This window comes from Podarcis filfolensis, assembly GCF_964270895.1.
Source record: "Podarcis filfolensis genome assembly, chromosome: 8".
Taxonomy (NCBI): domain Eukaryota; kingdom Metazoa; phylum Chordata; class Lepidosauria; order Squamata; family Lacertidae; genus Podarcis; species Podarcis filfolensis.
This window is the reverse complement of record NC_139611.1, coordinates 8864869-8889605: the sequence shown is the minus strand read 5'-3', so window position 1 is coordinate 8889605 and position 24737 is coordinate 8864869. Positions and strand designations below refer to the sequence as shown.

The following is a 24737-nucleotide window of genomic DNA, read 5'->3' as shown; positions in this document are numbered from 1 at the left end:
GAAAAATAAAAATGCGGCTCCCTTCTATGATTGGAGAGAAGACTTATACAAACTCGCAACATAGGAACAACTTCCATATAAATGCAGACTTGCCATGGACAAATTCAATGATACTTGGAATCCATTCTTACAAATACAGCGGTACCTCTGGTTGTGAACGGGATCCGTTCTGGAGGCCTGTTCACAACATGAAAAGAATGCAACCCGCAGCGGCATGTCTGCGCACATGCGGGTTACGATTCGCCACTTCTGCGCATGCACATGATGTCATTTTGCGCGTTTGCGCATAAGCGAGCGGCAAAACCCAGAAGTAACCCTTTCCGGTACTTCCGGGTCGCCGCAGGACGCAACCTGAAAAAACGTAACATGAAGCAAACGTAACATGAGGTATGACTGTACTGTAATAGGTTAAGATCTGGTGAAGTAAAGGTAAAGGTAAAGGGACCCCTGACCATTAGGTCCAGTCATGGCCGACTGGGGTTGCGGCGCTCATCTCGCTTTACTGGCCGAGGGAGCCGGCGTACAGCTTCCAGGTCATGTGGCCAGCATGACTAAGCCGCTTCTGGCGAACCAGAGCAGCGCACGGAAATGCCGTTTACCTTCCCGCTGGAGTGGTACCTATTTATCTACTTGCACTTTGACATGCTTTCAAACTGCTAGGTTGGCAGGAGCAGAAGTATGACTCCACAATTCTATGATAGGTGATCAGGAAGGAACTGTCTCTCTGCCCCTGGAAGCTTCCCCATTTCCCCTTCCCTGAGTACGTGGCTTGGCTTGCTCACCCAGGAGCTCATTGGCTTTGCGGGGGCCTCTCGCAGCAGCATTCTGGACTGTGCCGCCCAAAATTAAATCTGTGGAGGAGGATTGCTGCCTTGCTATTTACACGGGGCAGTGTTTGGGGTGGGAGAGCCCTTGAGGGAAGGGCAGGGAGCCCTCCAGACACAAGGGCCCTGCGTGCCAACAAATGCTCCTTTCAGACCAGGACTGGCAAGCACGCCAGGCGGAGGCAAGCAAAGCGGGCACCGTGCCAGCAGGGACTCTGAGTGGCTCCTATTGTTTTGCAGCCGGGTGCCCGGGAGTCACGGGTCATGTGCCAAGGAGGGGGGCAGAGTCCTCAGTTTCAGAGACCAGCCTGGAACACATAGGAACATAGGAACATAGGAAATCTGCTATATACAGAGCCGGACCTTCGTGGTTCACCCAGCTCACTATTGCCAGCACTGACTGGCAACAACGGCTCTCCAGGATTTCAGGCAGGGGCCATTCAAAAGGCTGGTGGACATCTGCTAAGGATGCTTTTGTTCTGATTCCTGCATTTCAGGGGGTTCGGAGTAGAGGAGCCTTGGGGGTCCTTCCCAACTCTACAATTCTTTGATTCTATTCTGGGAGATGCTGCTGCCAGGGACTGAACCTGGGACCTTCTACATGCCAGACAGGTGCTCTGCTGCTGATCTGCGACACCTTCATCAAAGCTTAAGATTCTAGTCCTCATGTTTAACCAGAAACATAATGAGTCTGACCACTGGTTCAACTATATGGGGTAAGGACGGATAGAGGGGTCTCTCCCAGCCCTACCTGGAGGTGCTAGGCGGAGGGGACTAAGCCCGATACCTTCTGCATGCCAAGCAGGTGCCCTGCCACTAAGCTGCAGCCTTTAAGATGTTGGTAGCTGGCTTGGAGGGACGCAGGTGGCGCTGTGGGTTAAACCACAGAGCCTAGGACTTGCCGATCAGAAGGCCGGCGGTTCGAATCCCTGCAACGGGGTGAGCTCCCGTTGCTCGGTCCCTGCTCCTGCCCACCTAGCAGTTCGAAAGCACATCAAAGTGCAAGTAGATAAATAGGTACCACTCCAGCGGGAAGGTAAACGGCATTTCCGTGCGCTGCTCTGGTTCGCCAGAAGCGGCTTAGTCATGCTGGCCACATGACCCAGAAGCTGTACGCCAGCTCCCTCGGCCAATAAAGCAAGATGAGTGCTGCAACCCCAGTCAGCCACGACTGGACCTAATGGTCAGGGGTCCCTTTACTTTTACCTTAGCTGCCTTAGACTGAGTTAGACCATGCAGTTCTGCATTGTCTGGCTGGCAGTGACTTTCCACCGGCAAGCTCCCCACCCGGCAAAAGGCAAAATTTGCACTCACCGCAGGCTCCGGTGATAGACGGTTGTCTTGTCCACCCTGGAGACAGACAGAGAGAGAGAGGAGAAAGGGGAAACAGAAAAGACATGGGCAGATTAGTAACCAGGCAGGCATATCTCACCTTGTCACCAACAGTTAAAGACAGTTTTGCCTCTGTCAGAGCTTTCGGGGAAGGGTGACAAGGGTGGGTGGCCACATGATTCCTGCCTGCTGTCTTTCTGAAAGTGTGCGTGTTTATGCATGTGTGTATATAATTTCATGAACTGGATACGCCACTAGAATGCAAAAAAAAAGGACTCAAAAAGAAAAATCAAGAAACAATCACAACCGTACTTTAAAATGTACAAAGAGTCAAAACACTAAAAAGCAGATTAAAAACCACCTCAGAGTTTCTAAGCATCGAGACGGGCTTGCCTAAGTAATAATAATTATTTTTAAACAGGAACCCCAAAAAAGCACAGTGAAGGCTGTGATGTCAATGGGCAGGGAGTTCCAAAGTTCCAAACAGTTGAGTTCTTACAATAATGATGATGATGATGATGATGATAATAATAATAATAATAATAATAATAATAATAATAATAATAATAATAATTTATTATTTGTACCCCGCTCATCTGGCTGGGTTTCCTCAGCCACTCTGGGCGGCTTCCAGAAAGACCAAAAATACACTGATATGTCATACATTAAAAACTTCCCTGAACAGGGCTGCCTTAAGATGTCAGGTAGTTGTTTATCTGATGGGAGGGCGTTCCACAGGGCGGGCGCCACTACCAAGAAGGCCCTCTGCCTGGTTCCCTGTAGCTTTGCTTCTCACAATGAGGGAACCGCCAGAAGGCCCTCGGTGCTGGACCTCAGTGTCCAGGCAGAACGATGGGGGTGGAGACGCTCCTTCAGGTATACTGGGCCGAGGCCGTTTAGGGCTTTAAAGGTCAACACCAACACTTTGAATTGTGCTCGGAAACGTACTGGGAGCCAGTGTAGGTCTTTCAAGACCGGTGTTATGTGGTCTCAGCGGCCACTCCTAGTCACCAGTCTAGCTGCTGCATTCCGGATTAGTTGTAGTTTCCGGGTCACCTTCAAAGGTATCCCCACATAGAGCGCATTGCAGTAGTCCAAGCGGGAGATACAAATGTGGAGCGGGTATTTTGTGGCACCTGGAACAGGGCCAGTTCCACCGATTGAAGCAATCGAGCAGACGAAAACGAGGTACCTGCAATTTCATAGGTAAACAGGTCCCAAGTTGTACGGGGCTATATGACTGCCCCCAGTTATTCTCCCCATCTGCACGCAGTCCTGGGTTTTCATTGGGAGGAAATGCAGTGTGTGAACAGGTGAGAATACAAGAGCTCAGCTGGATCAGGCCAAAAGCAGCCCATCTTAGTCCAGCATGAGCACCAAGTGCCTGGTCCACACAGGACCACCTGGAGAGACAGTGTGGCATAGTGGTTAGAGCGTCAGATTAGGACCCTGGAGAGACCAGGGGTTCAAATCCTTGCACTCGGCCAGGAAGCTTCCACTGGGTGATCTTGGGGGCCAGTCACTGCCTCTCAGTCTCAGCTACACCTACCTCACAGGGTTGTTGTGGGGTTCAAATGAGGGGGGGAGGGGGGAACCACTCTTGAACTCCTTGTGGTTCAAGGTGGGAGATAAATGCAGCAAATAAAATGAATGAATGGATAGCAATACTCTCCCCTCTTGTGTCCCCCCCTGCAACTGTGGCTAGTTGCCCTTCATAACCGAGAGCCTTATCCCCCCCCCTCACGAATTTGCCTGATCCTCTTTTGAAGCCATCCAAGTCGGTGGCCATCAATGCCTCCTGCAGAGGGAGAGCTCAGTTGGTTAGAGCACGATGCTGATAACGCTAAGGTTGCAGGTTCGAGCCCCGCATGGGACAGCTGGATATTCCTCCATTGCATGGGGCTGGACTAGATGATGCTCAGGGTCTCTTCCAACTCTAGATAGACCTGAACAGTCTTATCAGAAAGGAGGTGAAATATACTCAGAGTCGAGAGTGGATTTCATGCTCTTTATTCAGCTCATAGTGGTGAGGAGGAATGGAAGTTCCCCCAGAATGTCTGCTTTATATACATTATTTACACAATGGGCCCCACGTGATTGGCTAATTCCGGGATTCTCCTGTAGGCCAATCAGGTTGCGGATTCCCTTCCACCTGGAGCTGGATTTGGTGGCTCCTGCGGACCAGTCAGACTGCTGCATTCTGGATCCTATTGTTCTAGGACCAATCAGACTGCTGCCTTTTGAATCCTATTCAACTCGGTACATAACAGGGGGAGAGTCCCACTGTTTAACTGCGCTGAGCGAAGAAGGACTTTCTCTTATCTGTCCTGAATTTAGACCTGCAGTAGAGCTTTCCAAACTTTTAATATTGGTGACACGCTTTTTAGCATAGCTGTCAACGTTTCCCTTTTTTTAAGGGAAGTTCCCTTATTCTGAATAGGATTCCTCGCAAGAAAAGGGGAAAGTTGACAGCTATGCTTTTTTAGACATGCACCATTTCGCGACGCGGCGATTCACTTTTACTAGCAAACCGGAGGTTAAATGTGCCCCTTTCCAGCCCTGGGAGGAGCACGGATACACGTTTTGGAAAGCTCTGGCCTACTGTTTACAAATTCTGCTCCTCCCTGGCCTCTCCCCGCCTCCAACTCCCCCCTCCCCACCACCAAAAACAGCCACAACCCCAAAGTGGGCCAAATGTGAGCAGCAGCAACTGAAAAACAAGGCTTGTTTTGGGATTCTCCCTGCGCCGTCCCAAACCTGTCTGTCTGGCCGGGGAACCGGTTGCTGTGTTTGGGGTTGACACAAGGCTTGTGCAGCAGGTCACTTCGTCACCAGAGAGAGAGGTCAAGCCAGCATCGCCCACAGCTCCTCTAGGCCCTCCAGGGGACAAAAGAAGCCCCTATCCCCTATGCCCTCATGCAGCCATTTCTAGGGGCCAGCAGCCCCTAGTCTGCAGTGAACAGGAGGATGGGCGATGGTGGCCCTCAGGCGGCCTCTCAGTCATTGGGAGAGGGAGGGCTGCCAGTTTGCGAGCTTCCCTGAATGAGATGGCTGGCTTGCAGCATTTTTTTGCCTGATTCATCAGGTTTCTATGGAAAGGGACACATTTGTGGAACCTATGCTAGTGAGATGGAAGCTCCATGTGCAGAGGCAGTCTACCTCCGATACCAAGGACACAACAACAACAAAACAGTCCTCTCTCCCCCCCCCCAACCTTGTGCTCTGCTTGGTGGCTTCCACATGGCTGATCACTGTTGGAACCAGGAAGCTAGGCTGGGGAGGCCTTTGGGAAGGGCCTTCTCGGTAGTGGCGCCCGCCCTGTGGAAGGCCCTCCCAACCAGATGTCAAAGAGAAAAATAACTACCAAACTTTTAGAAGACGTCTGAAGGCAGCCCTGTTTAGGGAAGCTTTTGATGTTTAATAGGTTATTGTATTTTAGTGTTTTGTTGGAAGCCGCCCAGAGTGGCTGGGGAAACCCAGCCAGATGGGTGGGGTATAAATAATAAATTATTATTATTATTATCCATCAGAGACGCCTGGGTTAGCCATGATGCTTCCAAATAGAGCCTCACTTTATGGTTGCAGTCTACCTCCGAACGCCAGCCGCTAAGGGACAGGGAGGGAAAAACAGGAGAGGGCTGTTGCCTTCACACCCCACTGGCTGTCCACTCCTGGAAACAGGAGACTGGGGCTAAATGGACGCTCTTTAGCTTGACTGACAATGGCTTGTTCCATGTTCTTAAGCGCAATTGCTTGGGGGACCTTTTTGCGTCCAGACCGGCTGATTCCAGCTTTGAAGTCAGTTTCAGGAGCCAAAGTCTGGAGTAGGTCAGCAATAAAAGACCTGGAGTCAGTGAAGTTAACTCCTTATTCAAAGGAAGCAAAACAGTGCAGGCCTAGTGAGCACAGTAGATCTTGCCCCAATGAGGCAGTTTCCCACAGCTCTCCAAGACTACTACTCCCTTGGGCACTTCCCAAGCAATCTCAGGCTCCTTCATCTTGCATCTCCTCGCTCTGCCCTCTTCGTTTCTCTATGCATTCCGAGAGACCAGTGGGAAACGGAACTGGTCGCAGCAGGGGTGGGATACCCCCTGGCTTCTTCAGCAGCCTGCCTCATGGTCCCCCTCCTCTCCAGCCTCTGCTACTGCCTCTGTCTCCGGACTGCTCTCTGCCACAACTTCTTACTGCTCACTAAACCCTGTTACCTCTGCAGTTTCTGACACCTCCTCCTCCCAGTATTCTCCCTGTGACTACTCATCATCGCCCCATCACCAATCCCCCTGCTCTGAGCCTTCTTTCCTTGGGGGTTCCCCACCTGATGCATCCAGCCGGCCCATGACAGCCAGCAAATCCAAAAAGGACAAAAAATCAACGATTTGGCAAACGCAGAATAAATTCGATATTTACAAAACCCTTAAGCGCACAAACACAGAGCAAATTCAGTTTCAGGCATGGGTTTCCCTGCACTTAGAGGAGCCCGGCTTAACATCACACAGCTGTCACGCAGGCCAGATGAGGTCCAGCTGGCTCCTACATCTTTACTCGAGAGGAAGATGGCTGCAGCAAAAGGCAAATGTCAGGGAGGGCAATGATGGCCAGTCTCATAGTTTAACCACTTGCTAGTGTTGAAGAAGAAGGGGAGAAGGTGGAGAGAGACGGAGGAGGGATGCGGAGAGGAGAGGAAGACTCAACCATCAGAGCATGCCAAGGGAGTCTTTGCTGGGAAGCTGATGAGCTGGGGCTGCTCTGAAGCTGGCTCCCCCACCTCCTCCTCCCCAGGCTCTCTCCACAGCCTGGTGCCAGGCACGTACTGCCCAGCCCCTAATTGAATTATTCCATCTAAACAAACAGCCTCGCAGAGGGAAGGAGGAGCGGCCATGGAAGCCCAGAAGGAGCCCAGCTCTCCCCCATACACACACACACACACACACACACACACACATACTCAATGGGATCGTGTCCAACTCTACATTCTGTGACTCTCTGTTTCCCACCTGCTGCAGTTTTAGCGATTAGAGCCAAGCGCGATGGCAGGGTGGCAAGATGCCGCCTGGCTTCAGATACTCGACGCAGATTGAGAAAGTCAAGGATTCAGTGGTGATGATGCATCTCCAAGATGGATCTTCTAGTGCAGCAGCACCCAATCTTGGGAACTCCCTGCCTATTGACCATAGCTGTCAACTTTCCCCCTTTTTAAAGGGAAATTGCCTTATTCCGAATAGGATTCCTCGCAAGAAAAGGAAAACGTTGACAGCTATGCTATTGACACCTTTGCTGCACTCTTTCCGGCCCCTGCTAAAAAAACAACAAACCCCTCTTCCCCATGCAATTCTCTGCAAATGAAATCTAAAATGCAGAGCAGGCAATGAGAACCACATGTCATAGGTGTGCAAGCAGGAGGAAGATCCAACTCTGATCTGATGGTGCTGTGGTTAGAGCGTCGGATTAGGACCTGTGAAATATACTCAGAGTCGCAAAGTGATTTCATGCTCTTTATTCAGCTCATAGTGGTGAGGAGGAATGAATGAAAGTCCCCTCAAAGCATCTGCTTTATATACATTCTTTACACAATGGGCTGCACATGATTGGCTAATTCCGGAATTCTACTGTAAACCAATCAGGTTGTGGATTCACTTCTATCTGGAGCATGATTGGGTGGTTCCTGCCAACCAATCATACTGCTGCATTGTTCTAGGACCAATCAGACTGCTGCATTCTGAATCCTATTGTTCTAGGACCAATCAGACTGCTGCCTTTTGGATCCTATTGTTCTAGGACCAATCAGACTGCTGCAGTTTGGATCCTATTCAACTCAGTACATAGCAACCTGGGAGAGACCAGGCTTCAAATCCTCACTGGGTCATGAGGCTGCCACTCATCCTCTTCTGCCTCACTTTGTAAAATCACAGAACCCTGGAAGGCATCGTCCAACCCCCTGCAGCACAGGAGTCTCATTGTTGTTGTGGGGTTTAAATGAGGAAGGGGAGAATTGTGCGCACAGCAGCTTGACTCCTTGTAGCACGGGGGTGGTGGTGGTGGTGATGTGGGATATAAATGCAACCAAGAAATATAAAAAATTGACAGAAGAAGACTTTGGCTGCAGGTCTAAGTTACAGAGAGACAAAGTGAGGTTGCGAGGCAATGAAAGCGAGGATTGAAACATCCATGGGGACAGGTGGGGGTCTACATGCGCGGAGTGCAGAATTAATCCAAGCTGTGCCTCCTTTCTGCAAAACAATGCCGATGATAACTGACGAGATCTCCGGGATCTCCTCTCGCTCTGTACTTCTTCAGAAACCAGGGAATTATTTCCTGGACGGCAGCCGATATATCACTCCCATTTCATGGTTGCCTTTTGTCTTTGTTGCTGCTGCTGCTTATATATGCGGACCCTGCCTTCCTCCTGTGCTCTTTTGCTACAACACCACAACTCTGCAGAGTTGTAGAGCTGGAAGGGACCCCAAAGGTACTCCAACCCCATGATGCAGGAATTTTTGCTGCAGAAGCGCCGACATCATTAGAAGGTTCTCCTGGCCCCTTCCCAGGACACGGCCACATCCACGGTTCCCGGGCGGTGGGGGCTTTCCTTCCCGGCTCTGCTGCAGCGGCATGGAGGTCACAACCTCCTCCCACAAGGGAAATACCTAAGCTGGGAGCCTAAAGGCCAGGGGGACAGAAGCAGCCTTGTCCCTGCCCTGGAGGGGCAACTGCAGCCACAGGAGGGAGGCAGTGCCCATGGGCACAGAGGAGGAGCTGAGTGTAACCCACACTCAGTGGGCAGAAGGATCAAGGCAGCCGTGGAGACAGGGGAATGTTTCCATGATGTAGTTGAGCAGAGGTGGGAGATTTGTAGGGTGGGCAGAATGGAGAATAATGCAGACTTTCAGCTTGCAAAATGCATATATCTCTGTGTGCAATTTTAAAAGGCTTGTGGGAGGGGTATTTAGAAAGATGTTTAGTCAAGTCGATGTGAGTTTTAGTCTATTGCTACTTAAACTTTTTATACAGCTTATTGCTATTTTTTTCTTTGTATTTATTTCATCACTTTCTTCTTCTTCTTTAGAAACCACTCTGAATTTTCTTTTTGACAATCAAGTACCGTAGTTTATAAATTCTATTTTTAAAAAGGGGGGGTGTTGCATTCAGATGCTCCTGCTCAACCCAGCAATAACACATAAGTTCGTTGGTTGGCTGCCAGTAAAGAATTAATAGCCCCTCTGCCCTAAAAAAGGAGGAAGGGTCTTGGCTTGGCATGCAGAAGGCTCCAGGTTCAATTCCCAATGGCATCTCCAGGAAGGAACGTTCTCTTCCTGGAATCCTGGAAAGTCCCTGCTGTGAGTCAGGGTAGATAGGACTGCGCTACATAAACCAAGATGGACTGATTCGGTATAAAGCTGGTTTCTAAGACATGGTCAAGGCTGAAGGCAACAGAACAAAACATAACCACCTCGATGAAGCTGTGAGCTGAGAGTCTATTTTACTGATGGAGGCAAGAGAGCAGACCTCACTTAAAGCCCCACAAGAAGACCATTGAAGAGGTGGGATTTGAACCCAGGACCCCACCCCAATCCAAGTCCCTGAGCTCTGACTCTCATCAGCAAATCCAAAGCCAACATATTTCATAGAATCAACCCCTCCTGCAGTGTAGGAATCTCTGCCTTCTTTTAATGAAGGGGCGGAGAAAAAGAAACTGTGACTCTCCACAACTGCCACCATCCCTGACGACTGGCCGCAGTGGCTGCAGGGAGTTGGAGTTCAGCATATTCAATTATTCTGCATTGCTAGGGTCAGACTAGATGACCACTGGGGACCCCTTACAACTCCACAATTCCATGATCCTAACACCTGGGGTGGGGGGCTACAGGTTCCCTTCCACTGGACCAAAGCAACGGACTCAGTGCAAGACAGCCTTCATTCGTTCACACGTCCAAGCCTGCATTTCACCCAAAACAGAGGGCAGTTGGAAAGAGGAACAGGCAGATGGGCACTACTCTGTGGAGGTCATGACTCGCACTCAGTCCCCAGCACAGCCGCACCTGAGCACACACCTGCCCCCGTTCATAGCACCTGCTGCATCCTGCAAAAAAAGTGGTCAGTCTCCACACGGACATGTTGTCCAGTGTTCTTTCTAGTCCAGCAACCTGGAACAATTTTGCACTCCAGGCTGACAAAGGAAGGAGTATGTTTGACAGTGGAACAGAAGAGGGTGGGCTCTCCTTCACTGGAGGGTTTCAAACAGAGGTTAGGGGGCCACCTGTCAGGAATTACTGAGCTGTCATTCCTGCATTGTAGGGGTTGGGCTGGATGACCATCAGAGTCCCCTCCAACTCTATGATTCTATCACTAGAGACTGAGATAGCAAGGGGGCAGCTGGTGGCAAAGCACAGCCATTGCAAGTAGTGGCCATCAAAGGCCTTCTCCTACTCTGCGAATTTGCCCCATCCTCTTTGAAAGCCACCCTGGCCTCCTGAGGCAGAGAGTTCCACAGTTTAACTCTGGGCTGCAATAATAAGTATATCCTGAACCTCCCACGGTTTCAGCTTTGCGGGAGGTTCTGGTATTAAAAGAGAGGGAGAAAGAAACCTTTCCTCTATCCACTGTGCATCATTTTACAAGTTTCCATCATGTCACACTGAGATGCACTTTTTAAAAAAATTATTTATGATTTTCAGGTTTATACGTTTCAATAATTTTATCATTTCAAAACTTGACTTCCTCCCCACTCTTTCTGCGGTTCCTTAAATTTATTTTCAATATCTTCTGCATATCCAAATGAACTTAATTTGCTCATTTATTCATCTACTTTAAATATATACTATTAGGAAACTGCAGGTTACACTGAGATGCACTTTTGCACTGTGTTGCTCCAATCCTCTCCCAGTTACAGCACTGGCCCCCAGCCGCCCCCCAGCTCCCTCCCATTGGCCTTCAGAGCTGCCCCCCCCCAGCCACTCACTCACCCTCCATAGGCCCCAAAGGTGAAGCTCCTCTTCCTGGAACCCATGGCAGCAACAGAGGGCAGGGGAAGTCAGAAGAGGCGCCTGCGGATCAGGCCAGCCATGGAGCAGAAACACAGATGCCTGGCTGGAGCAAAAGCATGCAGAATCTGGCTGGGGAGAAAAGGAGGGAGGAAAAGAGGGAGGGGCCCTGCATTTTCCCCGCCTCCTCCCCACCAAACCTGTCCAACCAGCACAGGCTGGAGCAAAACTCCTCCAGCAAGGCCCCAGAGGGCACTTGGGTAGCTCCCAGCAACCGAGTGGGTCTTGCAGGGGCACAAGCTGGCACGGGCAGCTCAGGAAATTGACTGCCAGGCAGCCTGCCTTATCATCTGCAGCAGGGCAGTGCAAGGAGCAGCACTCAGTGCTGGTGCCAGCGCCCGCCTCAGGGACAGGTTAGTTAGTGCCACAGTGCCAGACTGCAAGTGCGTGCCAACAGGTGCCAGGCAGGTGGGCACAGCGAGGCAGAGTCTCTTCACTGAGATGTTCCAAAATGTCGCTTTTGCAGACCAAAGGCCTGCCTCTTTTCTACGCCCCGGAAAAGCAATCTGTGCAGAGCAAAGGAGGCGTGTGGATCCAACTAAGTTCTAGGTAAAGGTAAAGAGACCCCTGACCATTAGGTCCAGTCATGGCCGACTCTGGGGTTGCGGCGCTCATCTCACTTTACTGGCCGAGGGAGCCAGTGTACAGCTTCCGGGTCATGTGGCCAGCAGGACTAAGCCGCTTCTGGCGAACCAGAGCAGGCACGGAAACGCCGTTTACCTTCCCGCCGGAGTGGTACCTATTTATCTACTTGCACTTTGACATGCTTTAGAACTGCTAGGTTGGCAGGAGCAGGGACCGAGCAACGGGAGCTCACCCCGTGACGGGGATCCAAACCGCCAACCTTCTGATCGGCAAGTCGTAGGCTCTGTGGTTTAACCCACAGCGCCACCCGCGTCCCAACTAAGTTCTACTCGGAGTATATTCATTGCAATTAGGACAGGCATGTCCAAAGTCCGTTTCAGGGGCCTAATCCGGACCGCTGGTCAATTTACTCCAGCCCCCGTGGCAGTATTTGTCCTGGGGTAAAACCCTTTAAAAAGTTTGGGCACCCCTGGATTAGGAGGAGCCAGTGGCGGTGTAGTGGGTTAGAGTGCTGAACTCAGAGCTGGGAGAGACCTGGGTTCAAATCTTGCCACTCAGCCTTGGGCTAGTCACTCAGCCTCCCAGCCTAATCTGCCTCCCAGGGTTGTTGGGAGGATAAAACAGGGAGGAGGGAAACTATTAAAAAAAAAAAATTAAGGTAGTTGTGTTTATTATTAACTCCCAGTAGGACACAATGTGGCATAGTGGTTAGAGAGTGTGGGGCTAGGACGTGGGAGAGACCAGGGTTCAAATCCCGCACTTGGCCCTGAAGCTCACTGGTTGCATGGAGCCAGTCGCTCACTCTTGGCCAAACCTACCTCACAGGGTTGTTGTTCGGATTAAATGAGGAGGGAGAGAACCATGTATACCGCCTGGAGCTCCTTTGGGGCAAAAGGTGGGATACAAATGTTAAAGCTTACTGGGAGATGATATATAATGAATTGAAAAGGCAGTCAAACTGTACAGAAACTGTACAGAAACTTATTCATGTATGCTACTACAGCAGCAAGAATGCTACTTGCCCCAAAATGGAAAGAAGCAGAAGTCCCAGCAAATGAAGAATGGATACAAGAACTTATGAAATATACAGAAATGGCAAAACTTACTGGAAAAAATAAGAAATCAAGATAACAACCTTTTTTAATAAAAGAATGGAAATGGTTTATTGAATATTTACAGACAAATTGTAAACAGATAAGAACATTGGCAGGATTATTGTATTAACCTGCCGTTTCATAAGAGTATATATTTAAAGAAGAATAAATGAGCAAATTGTGTTAATTTGGATATGCAGAAGATATTAAAAATAAATTTAAGGAACTGCAGAAAGAGGGGGAAGGTAGTCAAGTTTTTAAATGTTAAAATACTGTAAAATGATTGAAATGCATAAACCTGGAAATTATATTTTTTTAAAAAAATTTAAGTGGGATACAAATGCAATAAACAAATAAGTAAAATAAGATTAAAGGTAAAGGGACCCCTGACCATTAGGTCCAGTCGTGGCCGACTCTGGGATTGCGGCACTCATCTCGCTTTATTGGCCGAGGGAGTCGGCGTACAGCTTCCGGGTCATGTGGCCAGCATGACTAAGCCGCTTCTGGCGAACCAGAGCAGCGCACGGAAATGCCGTTTACCTTCCCGCTGGAGCGGTACCTATTTATCTACTTGCACTTTGATGTGCTTTCGAACTGCTAGGTTGGCAGGAGCAGGGACCAAGCAACGGAAGCTCACCCCGTCGCGGGGATTCAAACCGCTGACCTTCTGATTGGCAAGTCCTAGGCTCTGTGGTTTAGAGCCACCCGCGTCCCCAAAACAACATTACACAGGGCCTAATTGGAGTCAGAGGAGACCAGGATTTTGCTCAAACAGCTCATGTTTACTACTAGGATTCAATCGAGGCATATGAAAGATCGCAGAAGTGTTTTCTGAGAATGCACAAAGTGTGTTTCCTCTGTCATTGAATGGCTACCAGCAACAACTGTGATTCCTCCAACGCAGCAGGTTGGACTAGATGACCCTCGGGTGTCCCATCCAACTCTACAATTCTATGATTCTATAGCTCCCTTCGTGTGCTGGCTGAAACTGACGGCAGCTCCAGTCCAAAGTATATATAGAGCACCCAGTGTTGGCAAAGGTGCATCTAGACCAGGCATAGGCAAACTCGGCCCTCCAGATGTTTTGGGACTACAACTCCCACCATCCCTGACCACTGGTCCTGTTAGCTAGGGATGATGGGAGCTGTAGTCCCAAAACATCTGGAGGGCCGAGTTTGCCTATGCCTGATCTAGATGATGGCAGGCGGCATGTCTTCTAAGCAGCCTATAGCCCCTGTGCCACTTACTGCAGGAAATCAGGACCTGCCACCAACTTTGAACATCACCCAAAAGATGAGATAATAACAGGTGCCCTGATTCAAGCCTGCAGCTAAACTGAGCAACCAAGAATTTCAGCCAAACCTAACAGGAGATGCCGCTCTGAACTGCCACCAGCTTCCTTGGGATTGAGCTCGTTGTGGACTGGCAGAGATATCTCCAAGCCTTGAAAACAGCCAAGAACATCTGCCATCACGCACCAATGGTGGTCCAATTTGGCCCCAAAACACACATGAGCACCTGGAGATGCCTGGTTGATTACCAAAGTAGCTTTGCCCAATGGATTGGTTGCTCATTTACAGGGAGGGTGAGAGAGCTCTGTCAGGAGAGGATGGGTGGTTGAGCCATGGTCAGAAAGCGCCCCCTGCGGACAGCATTCACCAGGAACCTCGCCAGGGCAAGAGGCAGTAGGAATCATTCAGCACCCTGGACAGCGATCCTGGGAGTTCCCCTTTTAGGGTTGCAAAACACACACGTTATCCTATCCCCAGCGGGTGTCACAAGAATGACAGAACTGTAAAAAGGTAAAGGTAAACCACAGAGCCTAGGACTTGCCGATCAGAAGGTTGGCGGTTCGAATCCCCGTGACGGGATGAGCTCCAGTTGCTCAGTCCCTGCTCCTGCCAACCTAGCAGTTCGAAAGCACGTCAAAGTGCAAGTAGATAAATAGGTATCGCTCCAGCGGGAAGGTAAACGGTGTTTTCGTGCGCTGCTCTGGTTCGCCAGAAGCGGCTTAGTCATGCTGGCCACATGACCAGGAAGCTGTACGCCGGCTCCCTCGGCCAATAAAGCGAGATGAGTGCCGCAACCCCACAGTCGGCCACGACTGGACCTAATGGTCAGGGGTCCCTTTACCTTTACCTTAAAGGACCCTTGGGCGGTTAAGTCCAGTCAAATGCGACTATGGGATTGCCACACTCATCTCACTTTCAGGCTGAGGGAGCCGGCGTTTGCTCACAGACAGCTTTTCTGGATCATGCTAAACCGCTTCTGGCGCAACAGAACACCATGACGAAAAGCAGAGTGCACAGAAATTCCCTCCACAGCGGTACCGCTTTATCTACTTGTGCTGGTGTGCTTTCGAACTGCTAGGTTGGCAGGAGCTGCAGCAGAGCAAGGGGAGCTCGCTCTGTCGCGGGGATTCGAACCGCTGACCTTCCAATCATCAAGCCCAAGAGAGGATCAGTGGTTTAGACTACAGTGCCACCTGTGTCCCAGTTTAGGATTGGAAAATACACACACATCCTATGCCCACTGTGGGTGGCGAAGGGGTCACAAGAACATAGCTGTCAACGTTTCCCTTTTTTAAAGGGAAATTCCCTTATTCCGAATAGGATTCCTCACAAGAAAAGGGAAAAGTTGACAGCTATGCACAAGAATGATAGAACTGTAGAGCTGGAAGGGACCCCAAATGTCTTCTCGTCTAACACTCTGCAATAGATGAGTCAAAGCTTAAAAAAAATCCATGACAGGTGACATCCAACCTTTTTTGGAATTAAAAAAAAAAACTCCAACGAAGGAGAGTCCATCACCTTCTGAGGGCATCTGTTCCACTGTCAAATGGCTTTCATACTCAGAAAAGCTATTCCTACCAATAATTCAAATTCCCAATTATATAATTTAGATAAGGAGGCCCCTATTCTAGCACTTGGGGGGGCACCTTATCTAAATTATATAATTCAGTATGTGAACTATTGGTATTAATAATTGTATAATAAATTGGTATTTTTATAATGAGGCTATTATTGGATTGTAATTGAAAACTAAGGGGAGAGACTTCGTCAGGCAAGGCCTCCTTCCACCTGCCTTGCCCCACTCTCCAGTCTCTGCTTCTCAATTTGCACTGTATTATTTTATGTCGCTGTTTTATTGATTATAGTTTAGAAATTATTTATTGTAACTGTTGAGTGGATTTCTGTTTAACTTATATATGTTATCATTATTATTTAATACTATTCTAATGATTGTTGAATGTTACCTTTTTGACGTAGGTTGCCTATTTTAAAGTTATGTTTCATTGTCACATTTTTGTATTGCATTAGATTGTTCTAAGATGTACATTTTTTGTTTCTTCAGCTTGTAAACCGCATTGAGCGCTGTAAGATAGAAAGACGGTGTACAGTGGTACTTAATTCGTTCCGGAGGTCCGTTCTTAACCTGAAACTGTTCTTAACCTGAAGTACCACTTTAGCTAGTGGGGCCTCCTGCTGCCACCGCACGATTTCTGTTCTCATACTGAAGCAAAGTTCTTAACCTGAAGTACTATTTCTGGGTTAGCAGAGTCTGTAACCTGAAGCGTATGTAATCCGAGGTACCACTGTACAAATTAAAAATGATGATGATAATAAAAATTATTATCAGAAAAGCTATTCCTAATGTTTCATTGGAATCTCCTTCCTTGCCACTTGAATCCTTCAGGGGAGAGTATTGTGGTTGCACCCATGTCCTGCTTGGGGATCTTCCTAATGGGGCATCTGAGAAAAAGTGATCGGGATGGGGCAACCCAGTCAGATGGCTGGGGTACATCATACATACACACAGCCTGCTCCTCCTAGAATAAATCACAAGACAATGACACACACAACCCAACAGAACCACACACACAAACCCCAACACACAGCCATCCTCTCAGATTCTGTGGGCTCCATGAGTGATGCTGCAACTCTGGGCATTTCTCAGAGACTGGAGGGGGAGAGAGAGAGACGAAAAAAGAACAGGCAAGCAAAATGCAACCATCTGCTCAACTGCCAATATTGGAAGGTCAAGTTGCATCCGCGTTGACTAGGAAACCAAGCAAGCCGCTTTTTTTAATGGGGAGGGGGCTGCATGGGTCCCATTCTCAGCACTTCCAGATAAAAAGGATTTCAGGTAGGAGGAGAGGGAGAAGGGCTCTCTCTGCTGGGCAGCTGCTGCCACTCAAAGCAGGCAGCGCCAGGCTAGATGGGCAAATGCTATGCGCCACGGGGAGGTGAATTCTCAGTAAGGGAGGGTCGAGTGCTGGAGCATCTGTTTTTGCAGGCAGAAGGTCTCAGGTTCAATCCTGGCTTCAACTCCGGGTAGGGCTGGCCACACCTGAAACCCTGAAGTTCCACTGCTGCCAGTCAGTGTAGACCATATTGGGCTAGATGGACAAGACATCTGGCTCGGAATCTTCAAGAGAAGGATCCTTCTTGTATTGCAAAAAGTCCCAGGTTCAATCCCCAATGCAGTTTCTCCAGGGAGGGCTGGGAAGAGAGGCCCTGCCTGAGACAATGGAAAGTGGCAGCTGCTGCCAGTCAGTGCCAACAACACAGAGCCGAATGGACTCAAAGGTTTAACGCAGCAGAGCGTATGAGTGTTCTTAGCAGATGCACAGATGCTTTGCATGCTGGAGGTCCAAGCATCTACATCTCTGGGAAAAAGACAAGGAAAGATGATTGCCTAAACAGTTGTACAGCCGCTGATAGATGCCTCCAAGTGTTATGGACCGCAGTTCTCACACTTTCCAGTCACACAGGCTGGGGCTGACGGTAGGTGTAGTCCAAAATATCTGGAGAGCACCAGCAAACAGCTGTGACGGAGGACCTTGCATAGAAAAATGGGTAGTATTCCATGGAGGGCTAATTAGTCAAAAAGCATCTAAAGCTGGGCTGGAGGCAGTGTTAGAAACTCAGATATATAATCTAGGCGCCAAATGGCTCCTTAAGCCAAGGTTACAGTTGCCAAAACAGAATGTCTAGTTGCTATTTTGGGGCAAGATGGCTCTAAAGACTTATTTTCAAATGATGGATTAACTGTGATTGATTCTGTTAAACATCTGGGCTAGTTCAGATGACTGCCTTGAGATAGGTTAAGAGTTTTGAGAACTTAAAGAAGAAAAGTCACTTGATCCAGGGACAGTCCACATATCTATTGGCCTGTTCTGACCACTTTTTCCTAATGGTGATTGCTCCTGCTCAGCTTGCACAGAAAAAAAGCATTTTGGTTCCAGAAATTCATTCCGATAAAATACAACTGATAGAATTCTACAGGATGGAATATTAGCATGTGAAAACGGTCCAGATCCAGTGATCCCCAGATGGTGGAGATATCAGGCGCCATCCTGGTACCCGGGCATCTTCACGCGGTCGAAAGCCAGGTGAAAAATGCGCCTAGCGCCTGGCTAATTTCCAACCACTGGCTGTAGGGAACCACACTGTGAAAAACAAGGCAGCATCCTATGCATATTGTGCAAGTTAAGAGAGCATGTGCGTTGTATGGGAAACATCAAGAGGCAACTCAGCTCTCTTGAAAGAGGGTCTGATCCAAGACCACAGGCCAAGGCATCATACTCTATATCCATTGCCAGATGGAAAGGGAGGACCAGGGGCAGAGGCTGGCATACTAAGGGCATTGCATACTCTAACAAGGCTTGCTGTCAACCCAACCCTTCCTGGCTCTTGGTGGCCTTGCTTATTGCTGTCTGCTTGGTCCCCCTACTTTTTATATATATTTGTGCTTGCACAGCCTATCTGGGACTGATAGCAAGCTGTTTCTCTGGTCAGGCGGTATTTATTTATTTATTTCCCGCCCTCCCCAGCCGAAGCCAGGCTCAGAGCGGCTAACAACAATAAAAGTAACACAGCATTCTAAATCAATTCATTCTAAAATCAATTCAAAATCAAATTAATAGCAACCATTGGGCTAGAGTTCTATGAGGATTACAGAAGGAGGGGGTCAGACTGTGCCTTGGCCAAAGGCCTGGTGGAACAGCTCTGTCTTGCAGGCCCTGCGGAAAGATGTCAAGTCCCGCAGGGCCCTGATCTCTTGTGACAGAGCGTTCCACCAGATCGGGGCCACAGCTGAAAAAGCCCTGGCTCTGGTTGAGGCCAGCCTAATCTCCCTGTGGCCCGGGACCTTCAGGATGTTTTTGTTTGAAGACCGTAAGGTCCTCCGTGGGACATACCAGGAGAGGCAGTCCCATAGGTACGAGGGTCCTATTGCGGTATAGGGCTTTAAAGGTTAAAACCAGCACCTTAAACCTGAGAGCAGTTTCACCCTACTTCCCTTGCTAACCTCCTCAAACACAGCAGAATCTCCCCTGGTCTGCATGGATCCCCAAGCGAACGCCAAAGCGATGCAAGACCCGCATCGCCGCTCTCTCCAGCTACTCCGGCGTGACGCTTCCACACGTTTACAGCAGCGATGCAAAGGAGGCTAGCATCGCCGCTCCCATATCACGGATGAGAATAACCGAGGTGCGGAGAGAGATGCCGCTCATTCTCTGTTCGCGCAGAGCAGAGCCACTGTGCCGCCTCAATTCCTTTTGCACAGATATTTCAGCTTCTCCGAAAAAGAAAACCTGCCAACGAGATCTTGCCATGCTCAGGATGGTGGGTGGGAGGTGCAAAGGCACTAAGGCGGGCGCCAGATTCTGGAATCTGGCAGAGTTGGGAGCTAGAGAGAGATCCAGCCATTAATTACAGCATCAGCTGTTGCAATGTGCAGTTCAGAGGGGGAGAAAAACCTAACTCCCGAGCGCTGAAATAAACAAACAGACAGCGGAGAGGCAGGGGAGATGGACTGCCAGGATGAAGTCATGCTGTAGAGTGGCCAACCCTCCAGCAGAAGCCATTTGCAATGAACGAGCCATCCAGTCACACGACAAGGGAAAAGGCAGCCACCACGCCTGAGCCACGGGCCTTGCGACATCAGTCATTTCCAAGAGCCAGGGACAACACAGGTAGACTTGCCACACACTTACAAATTTGGCAACAATGCCAAAACGTTTTGGGAAAGTGCCACTGTGACTTGGTGGCAGGACACGTGCTTTGCATGCAGAAGGCTGCAGGCTCAGTCCCTGGGAGCACCTCCACCGGCTGGGCTGGAAATGGCCCCTGCGCCTGAAACCTACTGCCAATCACAGTAGACAACCCTGTGTTAGGTGGGCCAGACGTGTGACCCCAATTTAACACACCTTCCCTGTTCCTCTTTAAATCAGCTCTTTGTTCAGAAACATGTGGACTAGAATCTTGGTTTATTTTTAAAAGGAAAGAGCATTACTCATCTTTAGTATTCAAAAAGCCCTTGGTTCCAGCCCTGGCATTTCCAGGTACGTCTGGGAAAGGCTCCCTTGCCTGGAACTCTGGAAAAGGAGCAACACTGAGATGGCAAGAACAGGGCTTAGAATTGATCCAAAGCAGCTTGGTATATTCTTATGAGGCTGCAACACTGCTCTCACCGAGAGCAACTTCTTGACTTCTTCACGCAGCACGTAGTTAAACTATGGAACTCCTTCCCACCGGATCCATTGATGGCCACCAACTTGTCCAGCTTTAAAAGAGCGTTAGACAAAACTGAATGGAGCAAACACTTGTTTTCTTCTGCTCTGGAGGGGAGGACTCGAACCCATGGCTTCAAGTTACAAGAAAGGAGATTCCGGCTAAACATCAGGAAGAACTTTATGTCAGTCAGAGCTGCTCAACTGCAGAATGGTCTCCCTTGGGAGGCTGTGGACTCTCCTTCCTTGGAAGTTTTTAAGCAGAGGTCGGATGGCCATCTGCCATGGATGCTTCAGTTGAGATTCCTGCATTGCAGGGGGTTGGACTAGATGACCCCTGGGGGTCTGTTCCAGCTCTAGAATCCTGTGTCTCTTATGACCAAGCACTGCCTCCTGTTTGACTGCCAACGGGCCTCAGGCACACACACACAGATGTAGCCAACCGCTGTTCAGGAACCTTATTCTGGCACCGAGATCAGTCCCTACAACATATCCTAGTAAACAACAGCAGGGCTTCTGTGCATGTGCAGAATGCATTCCCCCTTGATGCTGAAAAAATTCCTCCTCCTCCCAAGGTGTTGCAAACTAAAGAATCAGGCCCCTGGCTCAGATTGCCTGGATTTGACGCAGGTCTGAACCCTTATTTAGAAATGGAGCACTGTGCCTCTGCCCAGACCTTTGTCTGAGCTCTGGAGCCTCCAAACCTATTGAGCCTCTCTTCTGTGCCTTCCAACCAGTGGCCTGAAAGCGAGCTGAGCCCTTGGAGAGGTACATGATAGGTTGTTGGAGACAGGGGACTTGAAAATCGTGGCACAAGGCAGGGCAAACCCAGACATAGAGGGACACACACACACACATAGAAAGACACAGTTCTCTTTCACATGAGCCATCTCTCCCGCATCTGCAGCCATCGGCTGGAACAAACGCCACGCCGCCCGCTCCCTGAGTCTCCCACTCCTGCCCACGTCGTAGACATGAGTCACTGGGGACTCTTGCCATTCCCAGGCCAAACAATGCAGCCAAATATAGGCTGTACGTGCTTTGATGCCCGTGGCGTGTGCTTGCCCGCATGCAATGGAGACACACAAACACGTGTAGCAAAGCCCTTTACCTGCCTGATACGAGAGGCATATACTGCTCCCAGCCTAACCTGTATGGAAACGGCTCTCTTTGGGGAACCGTGGCAGCAGAAAGCATACAGTCCTGACCTTGGCCAAAGGTGTGGGGTGAACAGGGCCAGCAGCATCTCCCCCAGGTAGGGCTGGGGTAAAAACCCCTCCCCAAACCCAGAAAGACATTGCAGATTGTTGCTGACGATGCTAAGCTATCGGTACAACTTCCAGCTTTCTAATAAAATCAGCCCTTTGTGCAGAACCTTGAGGACTAGATCCTTGTTTTAACTTTAACGGGCTGCTTAGAAGGGGAGGAAAGGAAGCTGCCTCCTATTGGTCCACCAAGCTCAATATTGTCGGCACTGACTGGAAGCGATGACTCGCCAAGGGTTTCATGCAGGAGCCCTGCATGGCGATGCTGTCATTGGGGATAACCTGGGTCATTCTGTATGCACAGGTTCCCTTGGTGCCCTAGGGAGTCTCACCCATGCAGCCAATGCAACGAACGATGATGAGAATGAATTGATTGTGCTGCCCAGTCACGGCACTAAGAATCAGCTGCGAAAGACCCGCTGGTACAGCTGGCCCTGCTTGTCCTCTCTGCCACCTCGGCCCGCACAGGCTCACGAGACCCGGGGCGCCAGCAGCTACCACCAGAAACCACACGTGGCTTTGATGAGCCAGCAAGAATCCCGCATGCCACTCCCGCCGCTTCCACAACCCAAAAGCCTCCTTCCAGAGCCACCAGAAGCTGGAAGAGCTCCAGCAGCTGGAAGAGCAAAAGGGAAGGATGGCATAGTGGTTAGAGTGCCAGACAAACACCTGGGAGAGAGCAGGATTTATGTCCCCCACTATCACAAAGCTCACTGGGTGTGTGACCTTGGGCCAGAGGCTGCCTCTCTTGACCTAACCTCCCTCGCAGGGTGGTTGTGTAAATTTGAACAAGGAGGGAGAGAACAGCATACGCTGCCTTAGAGAAAAAGATGGGGTAGAAATGTGATACATTTTTTTAAAAACTAGCAAGAGGGTCCTTTGCAGAACGAGCAGAATAGAGAAGTTGTCCCTAACCATGTAAGATTGTCACCTAGAGACCACTGAACTAAAGTCCTCCTGCTTCTGTTGACATTTGCCCCATCATCACCACAACACAGGAAGCTACCGTATACAGAGTCAGGCCACTGGGTCCTTCCAGTGCTGCTTACACTGACTGGCAGCATCTCTCTGGGTTTCCAGGAGGGAGTCTCTCCCTGGGATTAAAACTGTATGCAAGACAGGTGCGTCCACCCCAAAACAAATATTCTTCTCTGGTCACAGACCCCATTTGGTCCACCAGCTGCCCGCCCCCCACAAAAGGGAGGTCATGCTGGGGGGGGGCCTTTCCTGTCCAAGAAGGAGACGTCTCCCCCTGAGCATCGACCCCCCACTGCAAGCAAAAGACGTCTGGAAAAGCACGGCAGGTCGGTACGCAAATCAAGGTCAGGCAAAGTACCCCCCCAAGGACCCCCCATAGGGGATGGAGAAGTGCTTGCCATCCTGCCAGCTTCTCACTACCCCCCCCCCCAACGCATCCCTCGCAGCTCTCTCCATCCTTCCCTGCAGCAAGGAGACTGCAGCTTAGAAGGAGCTGGGCTGGGGGGGGAAGAAGCTTTCCTTCTTAAGGCCTCCCCTCAGCCTTAACGAGATTTGACAGACTTTGAGGACCACTTGAAGGTGGGGGGGGGAGGAGGGGGGAAACGAGGAAGGATGGGGCGGGGGGGGGCATAAAATAGAAACATTCCCTCCAAGCAACCCCTCCATTGTCACAGCCAGCCATTTGATTCATTTGGCGCATTTCCAGCTTCGGAAAGACCTTTCCGCACGCAAGACATTGTCTGAAGCTGGTTTTCGGCAATTTTGTAAATGGGAAAGCGGCCAAGAGCTCATCGCTAGCAGGGGCGGGGGGTGCGAGGCCCCGGGTGGCACCCGACGCCTGCCCTACTCAGAGTAGACCTATTGGAGTGAATGAGCCTCCACTCGGAGGGGGATGCAACCCCTTGCCAGTCTTGGCCTCGAGGACAGAGACACCCCCAGTCCTCTCTCTTCCCAACCGCGGCGCTTGGCACAAGCTCAGGAACCCTCTCGCCCAACTCCCCCTCCGACCCCATCCTGGACCCACGAGCCCCGTGATGCAGAGTGGATGCCTCCCCTGCTCAAAGGCAGCGGGGAAGTGGGGGGAGGCCGGCGGGCCTGTCTCCTTGACCTGACCCGCGAGCCCGCGCGTTCCGACGTGACGCTGGCAAAGGCCAGGAGAGGCGTGCAGGGAAGCATCCCAGATGAGAGAGGGAGGGGCGCCCCTTGCAAGTCCCCGCTCGTCCTAGAAAGCACGAGACTACGGGACGCGCTCGCCACTGCACGTGTGAACGCTGACAGCCACGGAGCTAGCTAGACCCGGGTCAGGGGTGTCTCCCGTTCGTCCGCAAGGTCGGCCCCAGCCCACCTGTGCGCAGCGAGCCAGGGGCCCAAGCCGCCGCCTCGACCGCAGGACCCAGGCGTCCGAGCCTCCCCCGCGCTCCGAGATGCGCTTACCGGAGCGGCGCCTCTCCGCCTCCCTGCCGCTCGCCTCCGCCGCACTGGCGAGCCGAGTGAGCGCCGGGCGAGGCGAGGCGTCACGTGGCCCACCAGCCCGTGCGCCGCTCCCATTGGCCGCCCGCGGAAGGAGGGCGGCGCAGCAAGGCGGGGAGGCAAATCCCCAGATCGCGGGCGGCAATCAGGAGATGCGCGCACTTTCCAGCAACAGCGGCCGCGCACGTTTGTTGCATTGGATTGCACTGATTTTGTGTTGCTGTTGTTTAGTCGTGTCCGCCTCTTCGTGACCCCATGGACCAGAGCACGCCAGGCACTCCTGTCTTCCACTGCCTCCCGCAGTTTGGTCAAACTCATGGTGGTAGCTTCGATTACACTGTCCAACCATCTCGTCCTCTGTCGTCCCCTTCTCCTTGTGCCCTCCATCTTTCCCAACATCAGGGTCTTTTCCAGGGAGTCTTCTCTTCTCATGAGGTGGCCAAAGTATTGGAGCCTCAACTTCACGATCTGTCCTTCCAGTGAGCACTCAGGGCTGATTTCCTTAAGAATGGATAGGTTTGATCTTCTTGCAGTCCATGGGACTCTCAAGAGTCTCTTCCAGCACCATAATTCATGAGCATCAATTCTTCGGTGTATACACACACACACACACACACACACACAGTCGTTTATTC

The 24737-nt window shown here is 50.5% G+C and overlaps 1 protein-coding gene across 4 annotated transcripts in view; it reads right to left on the bottom strand.

Annotated features, from left to right (window-relative positions):
* The window catches only part of RAP1GAP (RAP1 GTPase activating protein), a 110250-nt gene extending 86144 nt beyond the window's left edge, over positions 1-24106 (bottom strand). For 2 of the 4 annotated variants that reach the window (XM_083629396.1, XM_083629397.1), the window contains exons 1-2: positions 11117-11253; positions 2139-2174 (exon numbers count right to left, since the gene is read on the bottom strand). In XM_083629396.1, the coding sequence (XP_083485522.1) occupies positions 2139-2174; positions 11117-11160 (80 nt within the window). In that variant the 5' untranslated portion in view covers positions 11161-11253. Of the gene's footprint in view, positions 1-2138; positions 2175-11116; positions 11254-24066 lie in introns of those variants that run through there. The other 2 variants (XR_014551804.1, XM_083629399.1) reach the window with 2 other exon arrangements.
* Between the last annotated feature and the right edge of the window lie 631 nt (positions 24107-24737).